Genomic DNA, 22,161 nt, shown 5'->3' on the forward strand with positions numbered 1-22,161 from the left:
TTCTGTCCAAAATAGCTTAGTAAAAATAGCATAGTCATAAACCTGTGTCTTTTAATCATCCACTCAAAACTAGCCTGTCACAAAATAATCAATCCATTGAGCAATTATATCCTAAGAGCATCATTCATTAACGCAATGCCCTTGTCAAGATGTCAGTAAAATTAGTTCAACAACCAGTTTCTAAGGCCGAGAGGATGAGAATGTCTGCCGGGACCCATTTTTTATTCAATTCAATTCAAGTTTATTTGTATAGTGCTTTTCACGATACAAATTGTTGCAAAGCAGCTTTACAGAAAATTAATTTTCTACAATATATTTAGTAGTAGCTTGTCAGAGGTGACTGTCAAATTGATGTACATATGGCAGAAATGTATGGTCAAATTTAGTTAATGACGCAATCAAACAGATGATGAACACTATTAACAGCAATGATTATATGTTGCAATCAAACTTAACAAAATTTGGTAGTTTATGTTGTTTCTGGGTTTGCATCATCTGAGGTCCTCTGAGGGGTTTGCATCATCTCTTCTTAGATGTTCGGTCATCTCAGGTCTTTGTAAGGGCTGGATCCAGACTGAAGCTTGTGTAATTCCTCCCGTGGCAGAAACAGAGAAACAACCAGAGACATAATTAGTGTAGCTGCTGTTCCAACCAAGCAAAAATGATTTGATCAACCCAAGCTAAGGAATAATAATGCGCATTTGATCAGATATAACTGCAGTACAAGATTATGAGATGCATTATTTGAATGCTTGGCCAAAGAGATGTGTCTTTAATCTATATTTAAACAGAGGGAGTGTGTCTGAACCCCCGAAAATTATCAGGATTCCAGAGTTTAGGAGCCAAATGCAAAAAAGCTCTACCTCCTTTAGTGGACTTTGCTATCCTAGGTACTACCAAAAGTCCAAAGTTTTGTGATTTTAGGGAGCGTGATGGTTTGTAGAGTGATAGAAGACTAGTTAGGTACGCAGGAGCTAAACCATTAAGGGCCTTGTAGGTAAGTAATAATATTTTGTAACTGATACGGAACTTATTAGGTAGCCAGTGCAGAGACTGTAAAATTGGGGTAATATGATCATTTTTTCTTGACCTGGTAAGGGATTCTAGCTAATGCATTTTGGACTACCTGTAGCTTGTTTATTGAAGATGCAGGACAACCAGCTAGCAGTGCATTACAATAGTCCTGTCTAGAGGTCATGAATGCATGAACTAGCTTTTCTGTATCAGAAACAGGTAACATGTTTCATAGCTTGGTTTCTGTCTTTTGACTGTAGAGGAAGTAACAATACATCCGTCTAGATGCAAAATGTAATCTACAAGATTCTGTGTAATGTTTTTTGGTCCAATAAGTAATATCTCTGTCTTATCCGAATGTAATAGGATAAAATTATTGGCCATCCAATCGTTTACATTTACAATACACAATACACTCTGTAAGCTTAGATAATTTAGAAGTTTCATCTGGTCTTGTTGAGATATATAGTTGAGTATCATCAGCATAACAATGGAAACGAATTCTGTATTTTCTAATAACATTACCAAGGGGCAACATGTATACTGAAAATAGCAGAGGACCTAGGACAGATCCTTGTGGCACTCCATACTTTACTGGTGATAACTGAGATGACTCCCCTTTTAAATAAACAAAGTGGTAGCGATCGGACAGGTAGGATCTAAACCATCTTAAAGCCTGGCCTTGAATACCTGTATAGTTTTGTAATCGATCTATGAGTATGTCATGCTCTATAGTGTTGAACACAGCACTAAGTTCAAGTAAAACTAGTAATGAGATGCAGCCTGGGTCTGACACAAGAGGTCATTTGTAATTTTAACAAGTGCAGTTTCTGTGCTATGGTGGGGCCTGAAACCTGACTGAAATTCTTCATAGAGATCTTTTTTATTTTGCAAGAAGGAGCACAATTGAGCAGACACAACTTTTTCTAAAATTTTAGACATAAATGGAAGATTTGAAATGGGTCTGTAATTTCCCAGTTCATTAGAATCTAGTAGTGGTTTCTTAATAAGAGGCTTAATAACCGCCAGCTTGAATGGTTTTGGGACATGACCTAAAGATAAAGATAAGTTAATAATATTCAGAAGCGGTTCTTCTGCTACAGGTAACAAAAGTAATTTATTGGGTACAGGATCTAATAGGCATGTTGTTGGTTTAGATGCAGTGATTAGTTTATTTAGCTCATCCTATCCTATATTTGAAGAGCACTGCAGTTTTTCTTTAGGTGCAATGAATGAAGCTGAAGTACTAGACACTATAGAATATTGTATTTCTGATGTTATCTATTTCATCAGTGAAGAAAATCATAGTCATTACTTGTAAACTGTGAGGGAATATTTAGATCGGGTGGCATCTGGTTATTTGTTAATCACTCACTGGCGGCCCAGTCCTCGCGCAGCAGTCATTCCCAGCTGCAGTCAGAGCAGATGTTCACCCCTCTGCGTCCAGACTGCAAATGAATTGCGCATGTGGGAAGCTGCCGCTGGCTGATCCCGCCCTGGCTTACATTCAGGGAAGGGTGTAAATGTGAAATGTTCTTTGTCTAATGGACACACCTTAGTCATTTTACATGCAAATATTACCGAAATCACAGTACAGCCCACAAGAAAAAACATTATAGTAATTTATAGTAAATACTGTAGTGTTTTTGAACCATACTATAGTAAAGTACTTGAATTAATTTGTAGTGGTAATTCTATAGTTGCTGTGGTAATATAACAACTATAGTAATATAAACATATTACTTTGTTTACCTACTTACCAAACTACTGTACTAAGTTTTCTACAGTTATAGGGTATATTATACTACAATACACTACAGTTTACTGAGGTAAAAACTAAAGTATACTACAATATTTATTACAGTTTATCAGTTCTCTATAGTTAATACTACAATTTGCTGTAGCATTCATTAAAGTGTTGTAAATACTATAATATATACAGAATAATATTCTTAACTATAGTATGGTTCAAAAACACTATAGTATTTATTACAAATAACTATAGTATTTACAATTTTTTCATGAGGGAGGTATTGCCTTTCTCATGTCTTATGTGTATTTGATTTTATCAGATGATGACTCAATTATAAATCAGGATTTTTGTGCAGATTAACATCCTTAAAGGGAGAGCTAGGTAGTCTTAAAGGGCCACATTCAGTCACTATTTCATATTCATCCCGCCATTACTTCAGTCTACAGTGTCAAATGATCCTTAAGAAATCATTCTAATATGCTAATCTCGTGCTCAAGGAACATTTTCTAATTAACATCAATGTTGAAAACAATTGTGCTGATTAATATTCAGGATTCAGGATAACTTTATGAATAGAAAATTCCAAAGAACACAATTTATTTGAAATAGAAACAGAAAAATATATAAATTAAAACAGTTTTATTGAGAATTTGGCTGCATTAAAATACAGTTTGAGCACAGAGAGGCAAACAAATGTAAAAGGCAATAAGATGCAATGACATCATGAATATGCTAATTAGTGTATGATGTCATCTGGCGACATTTAGCATCTTTTCAAGCTGGCTTTAGCTACTTTCCATTGAAAGAAATTGGCAACACTGTCTCAAAGGTAGACACACATCCGCCATTAAAGCAAATAACATTGAGTAAAACAATGGTAATGTGTGTGGATAGAGTATTAGCAATGTAAGGGAGATTAGTTGGTGAGAACCATGCTGGCGATGCTAGCGGGCTATAAGCTAATAGCGGAGTCTGGAAATCAAAATAAAACTAGTGATAACAAGGCGCTCTGATTGTTTTTGTTGTAGAATACGATAGGGGATATATTCACATGTTATAGAAATGGAAATGATGGTGTATAAAATTGATTTTAAGATAAAAAATAGACGATAAAGAATTAACTTTACGGAGCTCAAACTCAAAACACACGGTAACATTAGCAACAAACAGGAAGTGGTAGGTATGTGTTTTTCTTTCTTTTATGTCCTGTAATATTCTGTTGGAGCAGAAATAAATATTAACACCCATCACCTTTGTTCTGATCGGCTGCCGAAGCTCACAGGGGTTTTCTAGTAAAAAAAAAAAACACAGAAAATTCATATTCATCAATTGTCCAGCAGTCAAGTAAATGGTAGTGGGTGAGCATCACAGTGGAAGTCAGTTCATGTACATTAGCCATGCTAGTGCTGAATGTCCTGTCACAAGATCACTTTGCCTTCGCTAGAGAGGAACAAGTTCTTGTGATGTTGTTAGAATATTAGAATACATAATGAATGCATCATGGACTCAGTTTATTCTGTGGTACAATTATCAATATGAAAACTGTAAATTAAAGCCAAATCTAAACTAAAACTTAATCTAGATCTAAAATATGAAATCTAAAAAGCCAGTCTCTCTTATTATTTTTTTTATGGCAAATCATAATACCTCTAAATTGTTGTTTTTGATACTGAAGGATATCCTCAATGAATGCCACAGTATGTTTGTGTGCTGGCCATTGTGTTCTTTGAATGAAGGCTTATAAAGTAGATTAATACAGCAGTCAGTCTTTGTTGTGCTTTCTATTGAGTTTGATTTATCTGCTCTACAGTGGGTCCAGTGCTAGCACAGTGCAGCATAACAGCTCAGCATGGCTTCCCCCATTTCTGTTATCCAGAACTGGACACCCCTCTCCAGCTCTAAGACCATTTATCCGCCTGGTGTGGAAGCAATAAATAACTAAATGATCAGATGAGTTGTAGTATTCAGAAATAGTGGCAAATGAGCATACATGATACATGTAAAGCAGTTTTTTATTTTTTATTTTAATAAAGCACAGCACTAAATCCACCGTATCTGAAACAATGGAGTTTAGTTGAAGATCTTAGGGTTATTAATTATTCAGCATCCATATCTCTGCGTACATTAATCACCAAGAAATTCTTATTTGTTTGTTTCAAACACAATTAAATGCATGACTGGTTTTCAGTTTATGGATGGCGGCTTTTATTTTAGCTTCATTCTAGTATCAGTGATGTATGTTTGTAGCTTGCATTTTCAACACAAGCTTCTGTTTTAACATACATACAATAAAAATTATCATCAAAGTTTTTTTTAGCTGTTTTTTATTTGTAGAATTTCAACTGAACATATTCAAGCATTCAGGTTTTGTTGTAGACTTTTTTTTCTGACATCATTATATATTTATTAAAATCTTTTTATTTTCTTTTGTCCAGCAAACTGAAGCAAATGGTTATTAGATATCACCAGGCATTTAAGGTTTCATTCAATCTACAGTGGTGAATTTTAAAAAATCAATAGGAATTAATAGCATGGTGATCTTTCTATTGTCCTCTCCTTAAGCAGGCCCTTCATAATCCTCCAGCAATTCTCCATAATTTAACAGAAGCAAAACACTGTCTTAATCACCTGTCGTCATGGAAACATGACATTGAGAACCCAATGGCAGTTCTCACCTGGTGCTGTTGTGCAAAAACAGGTGAGGTAATTATCCTTCCCTTTGTCTACAGGTTTAGACCAGACCTAAAGACAGACCTCTGTCTCCATCAGTCTCTACTCCACCTAATTTAGGGATTAGCATGTTGGATTAAGCATCTCTCCTGTCTGCCTACTACTGAATTTTCACCTCCTTAGAGACATGATCCTGCCATGACTGAAATATTAATGAAAGTGTTTCCCCGATTCAATTAACCCCTGCTTGCAAAGTTCACACATTGCTTTTGTGCAGTATCGGTCAAATGGCGACTTAGTTTCAGTCTAATACAAAAAGCATTTATAATACTAGACCACCATGTATGGGCTTTATTAAGATCTTCCTTAAACATCTGACTGGGCTACTGCTGTTAGGTTCAAGAATATGAACCTATTAATGTAGAAGACTTGATTAATTTCTCATCCTTTTTCAATACATTAAGCTTCCACAAATATGCAGCTACTTTTTGTTGTGAAAAAAAAAAAATGTGGTAAAAGTGTACACATTGAAAAAGATTTGAATTTAATTTGTGTATTTTATAAATATGACCCTGCCTTCTAGCTGCCAGCTACATTTCATATTTGTCATTTATGATATCTTTTAACTATCAAGTTTAAATTCAATGCCATCAAGACGCAGAACTTACCTCAAAATGAGTTTTTGTTGACAATTTCTCAAGGGGTAATATGATCCTGCTTCTTTCAGGCAGACAGGGAACCCTATTTTACATCTCCTGAACAAGTGTCATGATTGTAATGCACTTGTGATGGAAGGAATTTAGTGTGTTACAGTTGTGCCTGGCCTACACTGTTTGCGTGTTTGTTTTTACCTTGAGCATTCACACAATTTATTGTCCATTTTATACAGAAATAAACATTTCACTTGCATGAAGCTGAAACCAGTTTGTTTCTGTCCTTCTCCAGATTAAATTTGACAGTGACGGTGTGTGTGTCTGCTGTGAGCTCGAGCACCTGAGATCCACCTGTAATAATCTGGGAGATACGCTTAAACTCAACCCGCTGAGGGACTGCAACACCATACGTCTCCGTCTGAAGGTATCATAGTGTGTGTGTGTGTGTGTGTGTGTGTGTGTGTGTGTGTGTGTACATGTAGGTGTCTGTAACATCCTGGTATCTGTATCTTTTAACAAAATAAATTAGATATGATGTTTGGAACTTTACATTCTTTAATAGTCTCTTGTATCAATTTGATATTCCAGTATTAGGATATTTTTTAAATAATTCTAATTAGACTTTTTTTCTAATTTGCCTCAGTTAATGAATATTTGATTAGACAAGTAAATAAGAACAATTAAATACATTAGACAGGCTTATGATCATTATTTTATCATTTTGAGTTTTGAGTATGCAGTATGGAGTATGGATTTGAGTATGGAGTGCTGTTATTTGTGTTTATAGTAAAAATCTGCAGATTCAGACCCAGGTATAGGGCTGATGTAGAAGTTCAAGAGATCTTGAGACCTCAATCTTCTCTGGCACCATTATACCTGTAGGCAAGCACTTAACCCACTCCAAGTCACTCCAAGGGTATTGTCGCTGCAGGAATGGCACTGTAAGTCACCTAGGACAAAAAGTACCTGCTATATGATGATTAAGTTTTCAGTGTTATGAATATTGTAGTGTACCTTTAGTAAATTAATGTGGGTCACTTTGCGATCCCACATTTTTTGATGCTATGCTTATTTCTGGGATTGTGTTATTCTTCTAGTATATATGGTTTTGATTTGTACTTTTGTTCTGCTATTTGGCTTTAAATGTTGTTTTTGAGCACCAAAAATTTTCACATTATATTTTTGAGGAATACATTTGTAAAATATCACACTTATAGCCTGGAGGAGTATTTTCTTTCTTTCTTTTTTTTTTTTTTGGCTCTGCTCCCATGCACATTTGCTGGGTTCCTCCAGGGATTTCTCCATTTTCAAACACTTTTTCGTTTGAATTTTAGAGAGTATTTGAACCATTTAGCAGAGCAAGAATTACACGCTATTCCCGAAAACGTCTGCCTTATTGGACACGTATCTTCATGTTGCACTCTGGTTCTCTCTCTAATATGCAGATGAGACTCAGTCATCATAAGCTATGCATCTTCAATTAGCGCTCGCCGCTGGTTCCCTTTCCAGTGTCTAAGCAATTCACTCATGCTAGCCATGATCTCGCCGCATTTGGCAGCTTTTGGTAATGTGAGGCTTCCACAAATTTGCTTGTACAAAGCAATTGCCACTCTTTATGAAATCAAGACAAACACTTGCTTGTAAACACTTGCTTATAAATACTTCTTTACATGTTTTCATCATTTCAAACTTAGAAAAACACAGTAAATCTTCTTTCTCTGTGCAGACTTTGTATTTGTGTCTTTGTGTGTTTGTGACATCAGAAATGTAATGTCTCAGTTCAGATGATTTATATTTTATTAAGTGTGCTGATTACTTCTACAGTGTAAATTACAGTGAAACTAGCTTTACCTTGTTGAGAATTAAAATATTACACACAATTTCCTGACTGAACTGAAAGTAAATAGAGATTATCAGTGTTATTTTAGAATGGTTTAAATACTATTATAGTCTTTATTAATATTTTCAATTTAGCATTAATAAATTTTTGTGCTTTTGTCATTTTTATTATTTTGTTCTTGTTGTTTTTTAACATTTCTATTAAGCCTTATTTTTGTTTTCCTTTTAATTTTGAGTTATTTTAGTACTTCGTAGTACTTAGTATTTTAGTTGCCAAGTTTTTCATCTAATATTTATATTTTGTTTTATTTTATCTTCATTTCAGTTACTGAAAACCATTTTTAATAGTTTTAGTTTTAATTAACAATAACAACAGTGGACTATATAAATGAATTCCCTCAGCCAGCCTCACACATTTCCAAAATTTAAAAGTATCACACACAAAAAGAGAGGCGAAACCTTAATATTTCACTGTTAATGATTTATATGATATAAGTAGCACTTACTCAGAGTCAGATGGAGTTATGAAGCATCAATTAGATTTGCATTTTAATGCCCTTATTGATGTCTGAAGGTTTTATGTCTTTTCATGGCCAGACAGGTCAACTGAGATGCCTATAAAGACCATAGGTACAATTAATGCTATGACTCATTGGCATATCATATCATGTGGCTCCCTCATTGTAAGGGCCATTATATCCCACTGGTGTGTTTCATAATGACACACTCGTTTTCCTTCACGACTCATTTGAGGTATAATAGCTTAAGGTGTTTGTCAGTGACATGTCAGTACTATCATGTCAGTTTGCAGTCCAGCAACCTCTCAGATAACTGGTTTAGACCCTCATCAACATTAAGTGAATACAAAAAATAGTTCCATGTCCTATCAGCTTTAAGAACTGAATGAATGTATCAGAATGAATAATCACCACATTTCACCACTACTGTTAATTCTACAGCACAACAACAGAAATCATATTTTACAACAGTGTGAGTTTAATGTCTGAATAAAATATGGTGAGATAAAAACAATGTATATTGCAAAATAAAGGCTAGAAAACACATCTCTCAGAAGCTGCATACAAAAACAACTGTACAGGCATTACAAATGTAGTTCAATTGATGAGCAAATGACTCTCCTTTTAATAAATTTTTCAAAATGACTTTGAATAAGTCTGATTAATCTTTCACTTAATATACGCATTGAATTAGTCAGAGTGATTACTGAATCAACAATCAACAGCAAATTTTGTGTACTTGTGTAGTATGTCATTAAACATTGTTTTTAAAATATATAATATATTGATATATAAATTAAAACATTTTAAAAATGGATATAACATTTTTAATTAAACCAATAAATAAATAAATAAATAAATAAATGCATTAGAATCTATTTTTTCTTTGTGGGCATTTGTATAAACACATCCTCTGCTCCCAAAGAGCGGGTCTTGGCCTTTTCTGGGGGTTAGATGATTGTACAGTCATGTAGAAGTGGTTAGGCCTGTCCAGTCCTCTTAGGATGGGCTCTTTTCATCTAAAGGGCTTGTGCACATTTAAGAATTCAGCATTTTTCTTAAGGACATCACTGGGTCACATACACTTCATCTTGTCACAACGAGAGATCAGACACGGCTCTGATAGCAGGTGTGTGTGATGGGCTGTCGTATATACTGAATGTAATTAACATTTTTATGGAGACAGATCTACCACCCAGTTCAGTCTGGTAGAATTTCGAACAGTGCCAGTGACTTCCTTTGGTTTTTCTTTCAGTGATCTCTTTCTTCTAATGACTCACTATTAACACTGGATACATGCTGCATTCTGAAATAGTAAATTCTGTCAATGCCTTCCGCATTTGCTCCTGCTTAGGTTAATGTGTTATGCTATATTGTATGTGTTATGGTTTGATATTCTTAAAATCCCAAGATGAATTTACCTTTTACTCTATACCTGTGTTTTCTTGCAATACTTCTTGCAATTCCTTGTGGACTGCACACAGTACCAAATCACAAGTAGTAAAGTCTGATTCATGAACAAATTACTTTTTTCATACTTCAGTATATATTATATATTGGTAGTTGTATACATGTTGTACTTCGTTAGAGATTATAAGTAAAATGTACATAAGGTTATATATATTTTTATTACATTTTCACACATTCTTATCGATCTAAAACCTTCGTTTTAGTTGTGTTTATTATATATCTTGTATTAATTAATTGAACTGCATAGTTTGGGTATTGTTAATTTTTAAAATTTTTACAAAATTAGAAAGTTCCTGTAAAATTTACATCAAAAGCATTGAAACAATAGACAATGTAAATTAAATATACTGAATCAGGATCAAATCAAATTGAATCAGAATGTGTGAATGGAATCGAATAAACTTACTAGTCATTGAATGGGAATGGATTTTTAAGGCTGCACAAGGAATTTATCCATTGCAACATTTAGTTAAACTTTTTTGTGCTTTTGCAGAACGATAATGCCATGCAAAAGTCCCACTTTGGTGACACCATTAGCCCTCTTCGACCATTATGTCTTAGTGACTCTCCCTCTTCCACACATTTGTTCTTTCCTGCCGTTTTTCCATGGCTTTCTCACTCTGACAAACAGAACAATACATGTTCATGCCAGGCTGAGGTTTTTGCAGCAAAACAATTGCCACTCTCGTTTATTTTCTGTCTTTCTCTCACTCTCCTTCTGTCTCTCTTTGTCTCTTTCTCTTTGATTCACACCTTCTTGTCCTCACTCTTCTTATCCCTGTCTCTCCATTTCTCTCTCTGTCTCCCAGGAGCTGCTTTTCAGCGTGTGTGCACTGAATGTTATCTCCACCATCGTGTGTGCCCTGGCCACGGCCGTGTGCTGTATGCAAATGGTTTCTACTGATTTACTACAGATGGTAAGTGTGATCCATACCGCAGTGTGTGTGTGTGTGTGTCATTCTGAGTGTGTTAATGCACATTACATTTTCCCATTAGATCATGGAGAAAAGATCAGATAAAGTGAAAATGTAATAGTATAATTAGCGAAATGCAAAAAAAAAAAAAAAAAAAAAAAAAAAAAAATTGTCTATAATATAACCATCGAAAGAAAAGGCAATTAAATCAGATTTCATTAGTGCATCTTATATCAATAAGTTCACTTCGGAGCAATATGAACAAATCATTAAATCTATCCTGTGACTTAGTCTTTAGACATGTCCTTTTCCAAGAGAAACCTGATTTCCTTTTGGATCAAAGAAATAAGCAGTCTAGAAACAAATGCTGATTTTTGGATCTTCCTAATTTTTTTTTTTTTTTTTTTTTTTGGCTCTCCAGCAGGGGTCATAACTATGAAAGCCTGTTTCTGCCACTGAATAAAAAATAAAACAAGGTCATTGCAACTTTTTATCTCACAATTCAGACTTTTTTTTCTCAGAATTGTGAGTTCATATCTTGCAGTTCTGACTTTATAACATGCAACTGCGAGTTATAAAGTCATAATTGCAAGATATAAAGTCACAATTCAGATTTTTTTTTTTGCAATTGCGAGTTCATATCTTTTGTGAGTTATAAAGTCAGAATTGCAAGAAAAATATATTGTTGTTATTATGAGAAAAGGAAGAGTTGGAATTTTATTTATTTCTTTTATTACTTTATAACTCACAATTTTGACTTTATAACTCACAATTGCGAGTTTATATCATGCAGTTCTGTGAGTTCTAAAGTCAGAAGTCAAGAAAAAGTCAGTTATAAAGAATCGCAATTCTGACTGATTTTTTTTTTTTTTTTTTTTGGAAAAATACTTATTTTTTTTCTCAGAAAAGGCAGAATTGCGAGTTTATATCACTCAATTCTGAGAAAAAAAAGTCCAAATTGTGAGATAAAAAGTCGTAAATACCTTGTTTTATTTTTTATTTGGTGGCAGAAATGGACTTCCATACATAACAGAGTGGTCTTGGACTTTGGAAAATTAGTTGGCTTTATTTAAAGGAAACCCACTGCTTTCGTAAAATGACAGTAAATAGGTTTAACTCTTAATTGAAAAATATTTGTTGGGTATATCTGAATGTACAAAGACTTCAGATCCAAGTTATTTGAATATACATTTTCACTAGTTTACAGGATAGTTTACCCAAAAAGGAAAATTTTCTGTCATTTTCTGACCCTCATGTCATTCCAAACCTGTGTGAATTTTTATTTTATTTTATTTTTTAATTTTTTTTGCTGCAGAACACAAAAGATAATATTTTGAAGAATGTTACCAGCCAAACAGTTTCATTTCCCATTGACTTCCATGGTACTTTTTATCCATACTGAAAAGTCATGGAAACAAAACTGTTAGGCTACCAACGTTCTTCAAATTATCTTAATTTATTGTCAATAGATGAAAGAATGTCATACAGGATTGGAACAACATGTGGGTGAGTAAGTGATGACAAAAATTATTTATTTAATATTTACATATTTGGGAGGCCTTTAAGTATACTTACATTTTTTTAATTTGTAGGACAATGATTGTTTACTCTTATGTTATGGGTTTCCTCACTAAGTAATTCAATTAATGTTTTATTACATTTTTCATTGTTCTGATACCTACTGTATCAACCTGGATATGACATCACACAAAATTTAAGGTTTATGGTTACCATTGCAGGCACATTTGTCACCCATTAATAATTTATTACATTTATTTTGCATCCAAAGAGTTTTCAGCTCTTCTCTTATGCAGAATAAAACAGGTGTTGAGTCTTCATCTCATTTGGTTGTACTTTAAGCAGATTTTTTAGAAGTAGTATAAATTTCTTAAGCGTAAGATTACATGAGGATGAGACCACAGACGTTACAATGCTCAGTGGGAGAAAACCAAGGATCTGTCATCGCTCCCTTTTAATGGATCTGTCATTTTCAGCCAGCCTGTTTTATGTGAGAGAAAATAAACTTGTGGGACATAAAGTTTTAATATTCTTTAAGAGTGGGCTTTGTGTGGTTTATGGGCACTACAGTAAATTGCACAGCCTCATGGATGGCTGCAACAGAGGCATGGGCACAGGGAGATGAATTGAGATGAGTTATATTAGCATGGCTGCGGCTCTGTGAATCTCTGGAGCAGTTGTGGGATTAGTCTCGACTCCGGGCACAGAGTGGCAAAGCGAGAAATCATTGCTGTTACCAGCTGCACAGTCCATGCTCAAAAACAACAGAAGCCCGAGGGCAGGCATGAAGTGAAGCACTGCATGGAGCTTTTCCCTTTGCAACTGTATTAAGTGATTTCACCACAACCTGTTCATTTGTATCTTATCTCTGTGTATATTGTTATTTTGAATCAGGATTTTGGCTTTGTGATGTAATGCCTTTATGTTGCTAGCTGTACTTATCAGTCATTTACAGTCATCGCCTTTCTTAATGATGTTTAAGGATCAGATTGATCTATTCCAGGATGATTTCAGTGCCTTCTGACTGATGAGCCTTCGCATATTCTAATAAGTCATCAACAGGAAAATGCATTGTCATCAAAAAAAATGTTCTAAACCTATCCTTGAACTTGCAAGAATGGCACAAAATGAGTTACTCTAGCCATCTGAACTTTTCACCAGCTGATTCATGGATAGAAAAAGCAATTTTAAAGGGATAGTTCACCTATAAATGAAAATGCTGTCATCATTTACTCATACTCATGTCGTTCCAAATTGTATGATTTTTTTTCTTCTTCTGTGGAACATAAAGATATTTTGAGAAATGCCTTTTTTGTTCATACAATGGAAAGTGAATGATCACATTCTTCAAAATATCTTTTGTGTTCTGAAGGGGAGAGTAAATGATGACAGAATTTTCATTTGCGGTAAACTATCCCTTTAAACATTCACACAATGACGTCTCATGAAAATCACCATTGATGATAATGATTTGACCCTTCCTCATCATTCTATATGGCTCTTTTCTTAATGTCATATGTTTTTCTATTTCTTATAACCTAAATTCTACATGGCTGATGAAAACTCTCTCAATACATCAAAAATAGAAGGAAAAGAAGATTTGGAATGATTATATTCTTTGTTTTGAAGTAAAATACTTTCAATTTAATAATTAATGCATCAGAGGGTTAAATTGCATAAAATGAAACTTTTTAGCCAAAGGGTCTCAGCAGGGTGAGAAAGGGCCCTAACTACCCTATCTGTTCTGTTCCCATATGCTTACAAAATATCCAGACCTACTTATGTCTTTTTTTGAAGAATATTATTACCCAGCTGACATCCTACTTTTACTCTTCATTATTTTGGACACAATGGTTTGCCTTATTTGAACACAATGAAAATGATCTGACTTGAAAGAACAGTATTATATGGTGAATGTATTCATCATTAGAGGGTCATCAGATAGCTCACAATTCCATTCAAATGTCTGGGGTCAGTAGGGTTTTTTTTATTTTTATTATTAATACATTAGCAAGGACACATTTAATTGATCAAGAGCAACAGTAAAAAATATGCACAAAAAATATTAAGTAGCACAACTGTTCTCAACATTGATAATAATAAGAAATATGTCTTGAACACCAAATGGAACACCAAATGGACTGGAGTAATGGCTACTAAAAAACAGCTTGGCATCACATGAATAAATTACATTTTAAAATTTATTAAAATACAATATACAGTTATTTTAAATTAAAATCATTCATAATATTACTGTATTTACTGTATTTTTGATTGAATAAAATGCATCTTGGTGAGTATAACTTCTTTCGAAAATAAATAAATAAAATAAAATAAACAAATCTTACTGACCCTAAACTTTTGAACAGTTGTGTATGTTCTATTTTTTTTTTTTTAACTCACTTTTTGAATCTTTTTCATCAGTTCATGCCACACAGGGCACGTGCCTTGAGCGCAGACTGTATGACCCCTCATGGTACTATCTTACACCAGACGCTGGATTTCGACGAGTTCATCCCACCCATCCCCCCTCCTCCCTACTACCCCCCAGAGTACACCTGCACACCTGTGATGGAGGGCCAGAGGTAAACCCGCACATACAGAACACCGCTCATGCCCCAGCTGACAGGAAATGACATAATAATTGCAACATATCTGAGAAATGGTTTGATCCTAGATTGCTCGGCTGCAAATCCTGTGCTCTGAGAAAGAGGTTTGTGCGTTTATGAATAGATTGATTCACAGAGATTTATGAAATTGCCCCATGGAATGATTATGAAAAACATCCATTCTTTTTTTTTTTTTTTTTTTACTGGAATTCAGACCTATCCACCGTCATGTTGTGTAAGTGCAGGTCTAAATGCAACTTGCTCTGAGAATCCATATTATGGAGCACAAGTGTCCATGGCCTGGTGTAAATCCACAATTGATTTCTCTGCCTCGCACTGTGAGACACTCTGCCCACCATCCCATCATAAAAAACCTGCTGATGAGGCTGTTTAGCATGCAGCCACACTAATGTGTCAACAAAGCAGTAAATACATTGAGAGCAAGAGCAGCCCAACATACATGCTGGCTGCTTCAAAGCACAGTCAGTGTCAGGATGTGGTAATACACAAGAAACAAATGAAAAAAACACAGATTCCTCCCCCCTATATGATAGAGGGAGTCTGGTTAATTAAAAGAATGGGATATATGGGAATGGGAACTCGCTGTGATAAAGAGGAAATGGTTTCATTTTCCACAGTTCCTAAATGGCCTCACATATTTTTTTGCAGCTATCATCCCCACCAATATAATATAGCCAAATGTGTTGAAGCATTGATTCAGTGTTATAATCATGTTTTACTATCATCTCTCTCCATTAGAGGGTTGCATCTGGACTTTCCACATTCTCCCTTCAGTGCTATTTATGGGGTGCCTATAAACAGCCCCGGGGCTCTATATCCATCTGAGTTGCCACCACCCTATGAATCTGTCGTGGGACAGACACCTGCCAGCCAGGTGATACCTTTTCTACATACTACTGTAATATTGCATGATGATTTGGCTCTGTAGTGTCTAGTAGAAGTTGCATGACTATTTGTTTTAATTTAACACAATATCAGATTTTTTTTTTTTAAATGACTAATGTGAGCATGTTTAAAGAAAAGAGAGTCATTTTGGGTGGCTACAATTTTGATGTTCAGTTTTGAAGGAGTCATTTAACAGAGACACACCACATAGCCCCCAAAATAATCAAAAGTAATTTAAATTCAGAAATTAAAACATGCCCATCATGAATGAGGTGTATTTAAGTCTTCGTATGTGTATGCATTTTATGTATTTGTAATGAATAGATCACATCATTGATCATTTTATTATAGATCCTGGTTTCTTATAGATCATACTAGTAGTTTGCAGGTATTTCAGTCTAAAAATAATGCAGACTCTATGTTTTAGCTTAACACTAATTCAGCAATGTTCCTTCTCTACAGTTACATTCATTTGTCTGTGTAAAGCTCGACAGTCAAAAGTTCCTTCGGTGCACTTGAGGGGCTGAAAGAAATTAAGTTAAATTAGGTACTAAGTGCCTTTTTATAATGGATTATAATTTTCTCTTGAACACATCAGCAATATAGGCAGGAATTTCATTCCATTTAAAAGAAATGGACTTTCTTACAGTGAGAGCAGGGCCTGTTTTTGAACAATCAAATTCCATCAAATTTCTCTTTTTCACCTGATGAAAGGGAACAAGAGTTCTCCTCTTTGCAAAGAGATGTACAAAGAACCATCCAAACCTTTCAAATCCAGCGACTGAGCCCCTGATTGTTTTGTGTGTTCTGAAGTTTTGTTTGCTACTTAAAGGAGTCTGTGATTAAAAAGGGATAAAATACCAAGAGGTTTCCTTGATTTTAGACCTTTCTCATGTGAAGCTATTGATAACCATCTGCAAACAAAGCACCAGGGGCATTTCAATCATTTCTCACCTGAACAAGGCTGAGAAGTTTTGAAAACCGCAATAATAGAAAGTGACAGGAAGACATATTTTTAAATTGATATAGTAAGCTTTATTTATAGCTACTGATTGTAACCGGCAGCTTATTTTCCATATTTTTTTAAAAGTCTATCTGTGCTGTGAAATAAGCTCTCTGTATACAGGATGTATTCTCTGTAATTTATGTGTTTTTGGATCAATCATGTTTTAAAGATTTTTTTCTTTTATTCTTTTAATGGAAACCACACAGTGTGCAGTCATAAGAATGCACAGTTAGTATTGCAAATGTGATCTTAGAGAGCCCCCTGCAGGTCACAAGATGGCACAGTCGTTTTAAAAAAAAAAGAAAGTGACGTGACATTCAGCCAAGTATGGTGACCCATACTCAGAATTAGTGCTCTGCATTTAACCCATCCGAAGTGCACACACACAGAGCAGTGAACACACACACACACTGTGAACACACACCCGGAGCAGTGGGCAGCCATTTTTATGCTGCGGCGCCCGGGGAGCAGTTGGGGGTTCGATGCCTTGCTCAAGGGCACCTAAGTCGTGGTATTGAAGGTGGAGAGAGAACTGTACATGCACTGTGTGATGCCAGATGTCAGACTGTAGCAGACTCCTCAGTGACAGATGTACTGATGTCTGATTCTCCGCCTTTTGTAGTTGTTTGTTATCATCCTCAGGTGTAACACCGTTTTTCGATCACCATCCTCTACAGAAGGTTACGCTCAAAAGCCTCTGAGTTCTAAACATGTTATTGATCAGCTTGTTAGAAAATGTATTAATTTTTTTTTTTTTCCATCCAGATCACCTCCAGTCTTGAGCAACAGGTCACAGAGTCCAATCTGTGTGAAAGGAACACCACAGCTGGCCTTAGCACTCAGGGTGAGGACGCTGCAATCATATTTATGAAGAAACGCAAAGTCAGAAGTTTTCCCTTTCTGTGGCGTGTGTGTATATATATATATATATATATATATATATATATATATATATATATATATATATATATATATATATGGGCTGTTTAGTGTAAAGACTTTTTTTTTTCTAATCTTACATTCCATCCGCATTAGCATAATGTATCTGTAATGTTTGATGGAATATTAGTTATAAGGACCTAGATTTTGATTTGGAAAAAGAATTTACTCAAGGACCCATATTACCCTTCTAAAGATGTTTCTTTAAAAGAAGTCTCTTATGCCCACCAAGACTGTGTTTATTTTATTAAAACTACACTAAAAACATTTGAAAAAACATAATAATATTACAATTTATTATTACAATTTAAATGATGTTTTCTATTATAATATATTTTAAAATGGAAATTATTCCTGTGATGGCAAAGCTGAATTTCCAGCAGCCATTACTCCAGTCTTCAGCGTCAGACTTAAGGTATGGTCACATTTGCCAGTGCTTGGTGAAATTTAGTGAGGGAAATCCAGTCATTCTAGTAGGAATCTGGATGATCAGCATGTTTCACATGAGGGCAAAAAAGTAAATCACACAAATTTTGCTCATGTTCTAGTTGGTCACTGACCAACAGTAAGTTGCTTGGTTTGGAACTGACATCTGTGTGAGCTGTGCTTTATACATATCAGTTGAATAATGCAAATGGTATTGACTAATGAGACCACATCTTTGGACTGAATAGGAAAACTAACAAATTTGTAAATGTTCAAATGGCAACACAAGCAAACAAAAGATTCACAAGCCTAAAAAAAATATTTATATTTAAAGGTGCTGTATGTAGGATTGACACCAAGTGGTTGAACTAGGTATTGCAGTCCAAATTCAAAATATTGGAGAGGGTTTTTTCACCCAGCTCCTCCTCCTCAGACTTGACGCAGGTTGCCAGATTGACGACACAAACAGGAACGAGCGCACTTGACGATGAATAAAATGAAATACGCTGTGTTTTCCGCCAACTGGCAACCCGGGGTGCCGAAATATAATTGGGTAAACGGGCAGTGGGGCGGGTTTCACAAACCAAAACAAAGTCCAAGATTCAACAGCCTTCAGTCATTGTCTGTATGTATACAATAATATGGTCTCTGTTCCCTTAGCCTCTGTTGATAGTGCTTCGCTTATGGTGTCCGAGACTGCAGACATCGCTGATCACAGCTGTTCCTCAGAAGACCTGTGTTCTCTAGAAGGAAAAGGCTCTGATTCCTCTCCATATGGCACTTTGCATATTGTACCTATTGATGGTAGCTGCACAAGTCTGGATCACAGCACCCACTCTTCCCTGAGACGGCAGACCCCTGCTCGCCTGGACCGCACGCAAGATTCGAAGCTCCACTCTCCCCAGTTATCTCCCGATGTTGTTAACGTGCCTGAGAAGGAGGAGATTACAGGCGTTAAACCCATGTCTTGCACACAGCACAGAGAACGGACCAATAAGAAGCTTACCCTTCTTTTCCCTCCAGGCACACCATCCCAATGTGTTTCCAACTCAGCAGTGACCTCTACTGCCGCCGCAGCTTCTGCTTTGACCCCCTCCACCTGCACCTCCCCGTCACCCACAGCTCAACTGCGGGGAACCCGGCTATGCTTCAGCGTCTGGTCCCCATCATCTTCTTCCTCACAGCCTCATGCTACCTCTGCCCTCAGCAATTCCAGTCAACGTGAGTGGCCCCGCACACTCCGAGCCACCAAAGGGTATCGGAAGCTGGCGAGGATTGTGCGTTCCACTAGTGAACCCATATCCTGTACTTCCATATCTAGAAGTACGTGAGTTCTTTTTCTCTCTGTAGATCAATAGGGTTTTTCACACTGAAGTGTTAACCATGTATTAATTCTAAACCTTAGCTTAACAGAATCCTAGCTTAGCTTTTTCCATGTTTCACACTGTACATTTGTATACCCCAAGTTAATGCTCTTATTTGCAGGGTCAGTATTATAGTGAAAAAAAAAAGTGAAAGTGAAGTGACATGTGGCCAAATATGGTGACCCATATTCGGAATTTGTTATATGCATTTAACCCATCCAAGTGCACACACACAGTAGTGAACACACAGACCGTGAACACACACCCGGAGCAGTGGGCAGCCATTTTTGCTGCAGCACCCGGGGAGCAGTTGGGGGTTTGGTGCCTTGCTCAAGGGTCTCACCTCAGCTGTGGTATTGAGGGTGGAAGAAAGCACTGTACATTCACTCCCCCACCACCTACAATCCCTGCCGGACCTGAGACTCAAACCCGCAACCTTCGGGTTACAAGTCCGACTCTCTGACCTGTTTAAATAGCGGTTTGTCTCACTCTTATGCATCAGTTGGGCTTATATGGATTTATTAAATTGATCAAAATTTATTAAATTGACATTTAGATTTTTCCCTCAAATGCTAAAACAAAATACAATGCCTAAATGTTTCTGTGACTGAGGAAGTGCATAAATATTTAATGAGGCAAGCGCTATTCAGTTTAGATGGTTAGCCTGGCCATTACTTTCTTACACTATATCATTTCACATTGTACACCTTTTGCAAAGCAGGCTTAATGCCACAAAAGTAGGACTGAAGCTTCTTAAGTGCATGGTTTAATAACTCAGGGCTAAAATCAGTGAAAACTCAGTTTCATAACTACAAATGGGAAATTTTTGTTTATCTGGGGTCTAAAATGACAATAAACCGCATTAAGCTCCTTATGAAAACCACATATGTGTAACATGCTGAGTTTATACAATCATTGCTTTATTGTAGTTAGAGGAAAATATATGATCTTTGCACATCATATCATACAGCATCATATTAAGTCATTAATAACCCATGAGCAATCTGGAAAACTGAGCATGTGACTTCACTTGCAGGTGACCCTTGTGCTCCTGCTTCTAAACATCCACCTGAGGACTCTCCACAGACTCCCTGTGATCAAGGTTGCACCTTATCTCTGTTTTCTCTGTAACACAGTATTCAAAAGATACAGTTATTCATCTCAAGTAAATTGTGTTTATTAGAATAAACAAACTAATGCATTGCTTTTAACAGCATGTATGGAGCTCTCTGAGAGCGACCGACACCCTTCTGCCAAACAAAGCAGCCGAGGGGGCAAGAAGCAGAAGTACGGTGGAAATGTGGACATCCAACTCAAACCTCACATCCCTCACTCAATGTCTACAGAACGGCCACAGTCTCTCGCAGACCTCAAAACTTACAAAGACACCAAAGTGCTGGTGGCCAAGTTCCTGGAGCACTCAAGCTGCAGTCTACCTCCGGAGGTCCAGCAGGTGGTCAACAGCATTAAATGTGTTATTAAATCTGATGAGAAACACATGGAGGAGGCCATTTTCAGCGCAAGTATCATTGATCAGGTGAATTTGGCATATTTTGGTGTAGAATATGTAGTATTTATCATATGATCTGAAATGAATAAATTTACACAGTTTTACTTACTGTGTGCTTTAATAGTTGAAAGTGAAATATCACAACTGAATTACGTTGGGGTTGTTTGTTTTTTTCATATCCTTCACACAGTTGATGACACAGTCACAGAAGATCATGGGCAGCAAGAGGAAACATGCTCACGAAGACCTGCATTTACAGAGCTGTGGAGCTTTGAGTTCCCCGTCTTCATCCTTGCGCCGTCCACCCAGAGGATCCAGTCAGACGGATGTCCCAGCTACCCCGGATCATCAGCCTCCACGCCAGCCTCAGAGCCACATCAGTGTATGCAGAGAAACTACACTTTGACCTTCCAGACTAAAACACTCTTTTCCTCATGATCCTCTGAATATGTGCCAAGGACAAGTCCTAACTCTCATCAGCAGAAAACTGTAGCTCTTGAAAAACAAAAAAACATTATCATGGAGTTGATACTCTCTCATATGTAAAAAAAAATCAAATCAAATCAAATAAAAAAATAAAGAAATGCCAGAGTGTTTACCTGCAGGGGTATATACTTTATTTTTATTTTATTGTCAGAAAAAGGGTAAAATATTTGTTTTAGTGAATTTGCTAATGTGCTAAATAGGAGAGTGGGTCTATAATAGACCATAGAAGATGACAACATGGATTTACCCCCTCATGAAACCCCTTTCTTTCTTTTTTTAATTTAATACACAGCTTCTGCAAACATTATGTGAATTATTGGACATACTTGGTCATTGTGTGCCACTGCAGGACAGAGACCTTTATAAAGCTGGATTATTCAACTTACCTCAGTGTGTAATTATTTTCTGTATTGCAAAATAAAAATCTGTCTGTTCCTAATTTTTCGTTATAGACTACTCTTTTAAGACCCTCAAGTCATTGTTTGTTTGACTGAGTTACATAAGTGCAACAGCTCTTGAGTGTTTGTGTGTGCTTAGACTTTTTGTAATGGGCCCCAAACAAAGAG

At 36.0% G+C, this 22,161-nt stretch overlaps 1 protein-coding gene and 1 long non-coding RNA gene across 2 annotated transcripts in view; one reads left to right on the forward strand and one right to left on the reverse strand.

Moving 5' to 3' along the window:
* LOC109093108 (protein FAM189A1) overlaps nucleotides 1-22,008 on the forward strand; it is a 92,478-nt gene extending 70,470 nt beyond the window's left edge. The window contains exons 4-12 of the mRNA XM_042760093.1: nucleotides 6,383-6,514; nucleotides 10,727-10,834; nucleotides 14,774-14,934; nucleotides 15,718-15,853; nucleotides 17,636-17,714; nucleotides 18,896-19,558; nucleotides 20,636-20,701; nucleotides 20,814-21,136; nucleotides 21,300-22,008. Of these exons, the coding sequence (XP_042616027.1) occupies nucleotides 6,383-6,514; nucleotides 10,727-10,834; nucleotides 14,774-14,934; nucleotides 15,718-15,853; nucleotides 17,636-17,714; nucleotides 18,896-19,558; nucleotides 20,636-20,701; nucleotides 20,814-21,136; nucleotides 21,300-21,515 (1,884 nt within the window). The 3' untranslated portion in view covers nucleotides 21,516-22,008. The remainder of the gene's footprint in view (nucleotides 1-6,382; nucleotides 6,515-10,726; nucleotides 10,835-14,773; nucleotides 14,935-15,717; nucleotides 15,854-17,635; nucleotides 17,715-18,895; nucleotides 19,559-20,635; nucleotides 20,702-20,813; nucleotides 21,137-21,299) is intronic.
* LOC109093109 lies at nucleotides 20,323-21,356 on the reverse strand. The gene is made up of 3 exons (XR_002018312.2): nucleotides 21,219-21,356; nucleotides 20,981-21,083; nucleotides 20,323-20,724 (listed from the first exon to the last, which is right to left on the reverse strand). It is a non-coding gene; the product is annotated as an uncharacterized LOC109093109 (long non-coding RNA).
* Nucleotides 22,009-22,161: the final 153 nt, after the last annotated feature.

The sequence above is a fragment of the Cyprinus carpio genome, chromosome A7 (genome assembly GCF_018340385.1).
Source record: "Cyprinus carpio isolate SPL01 chromosome A7, ASM1834038v1, whole genome shotgun sequence".
Classification (NCBI taxonomy): Eukaryota; Metazoa; Chordata; class Actinopteri; order Cypriniformes; family Cyprinidae; genus Cyprinus; species Cyprinus carpio.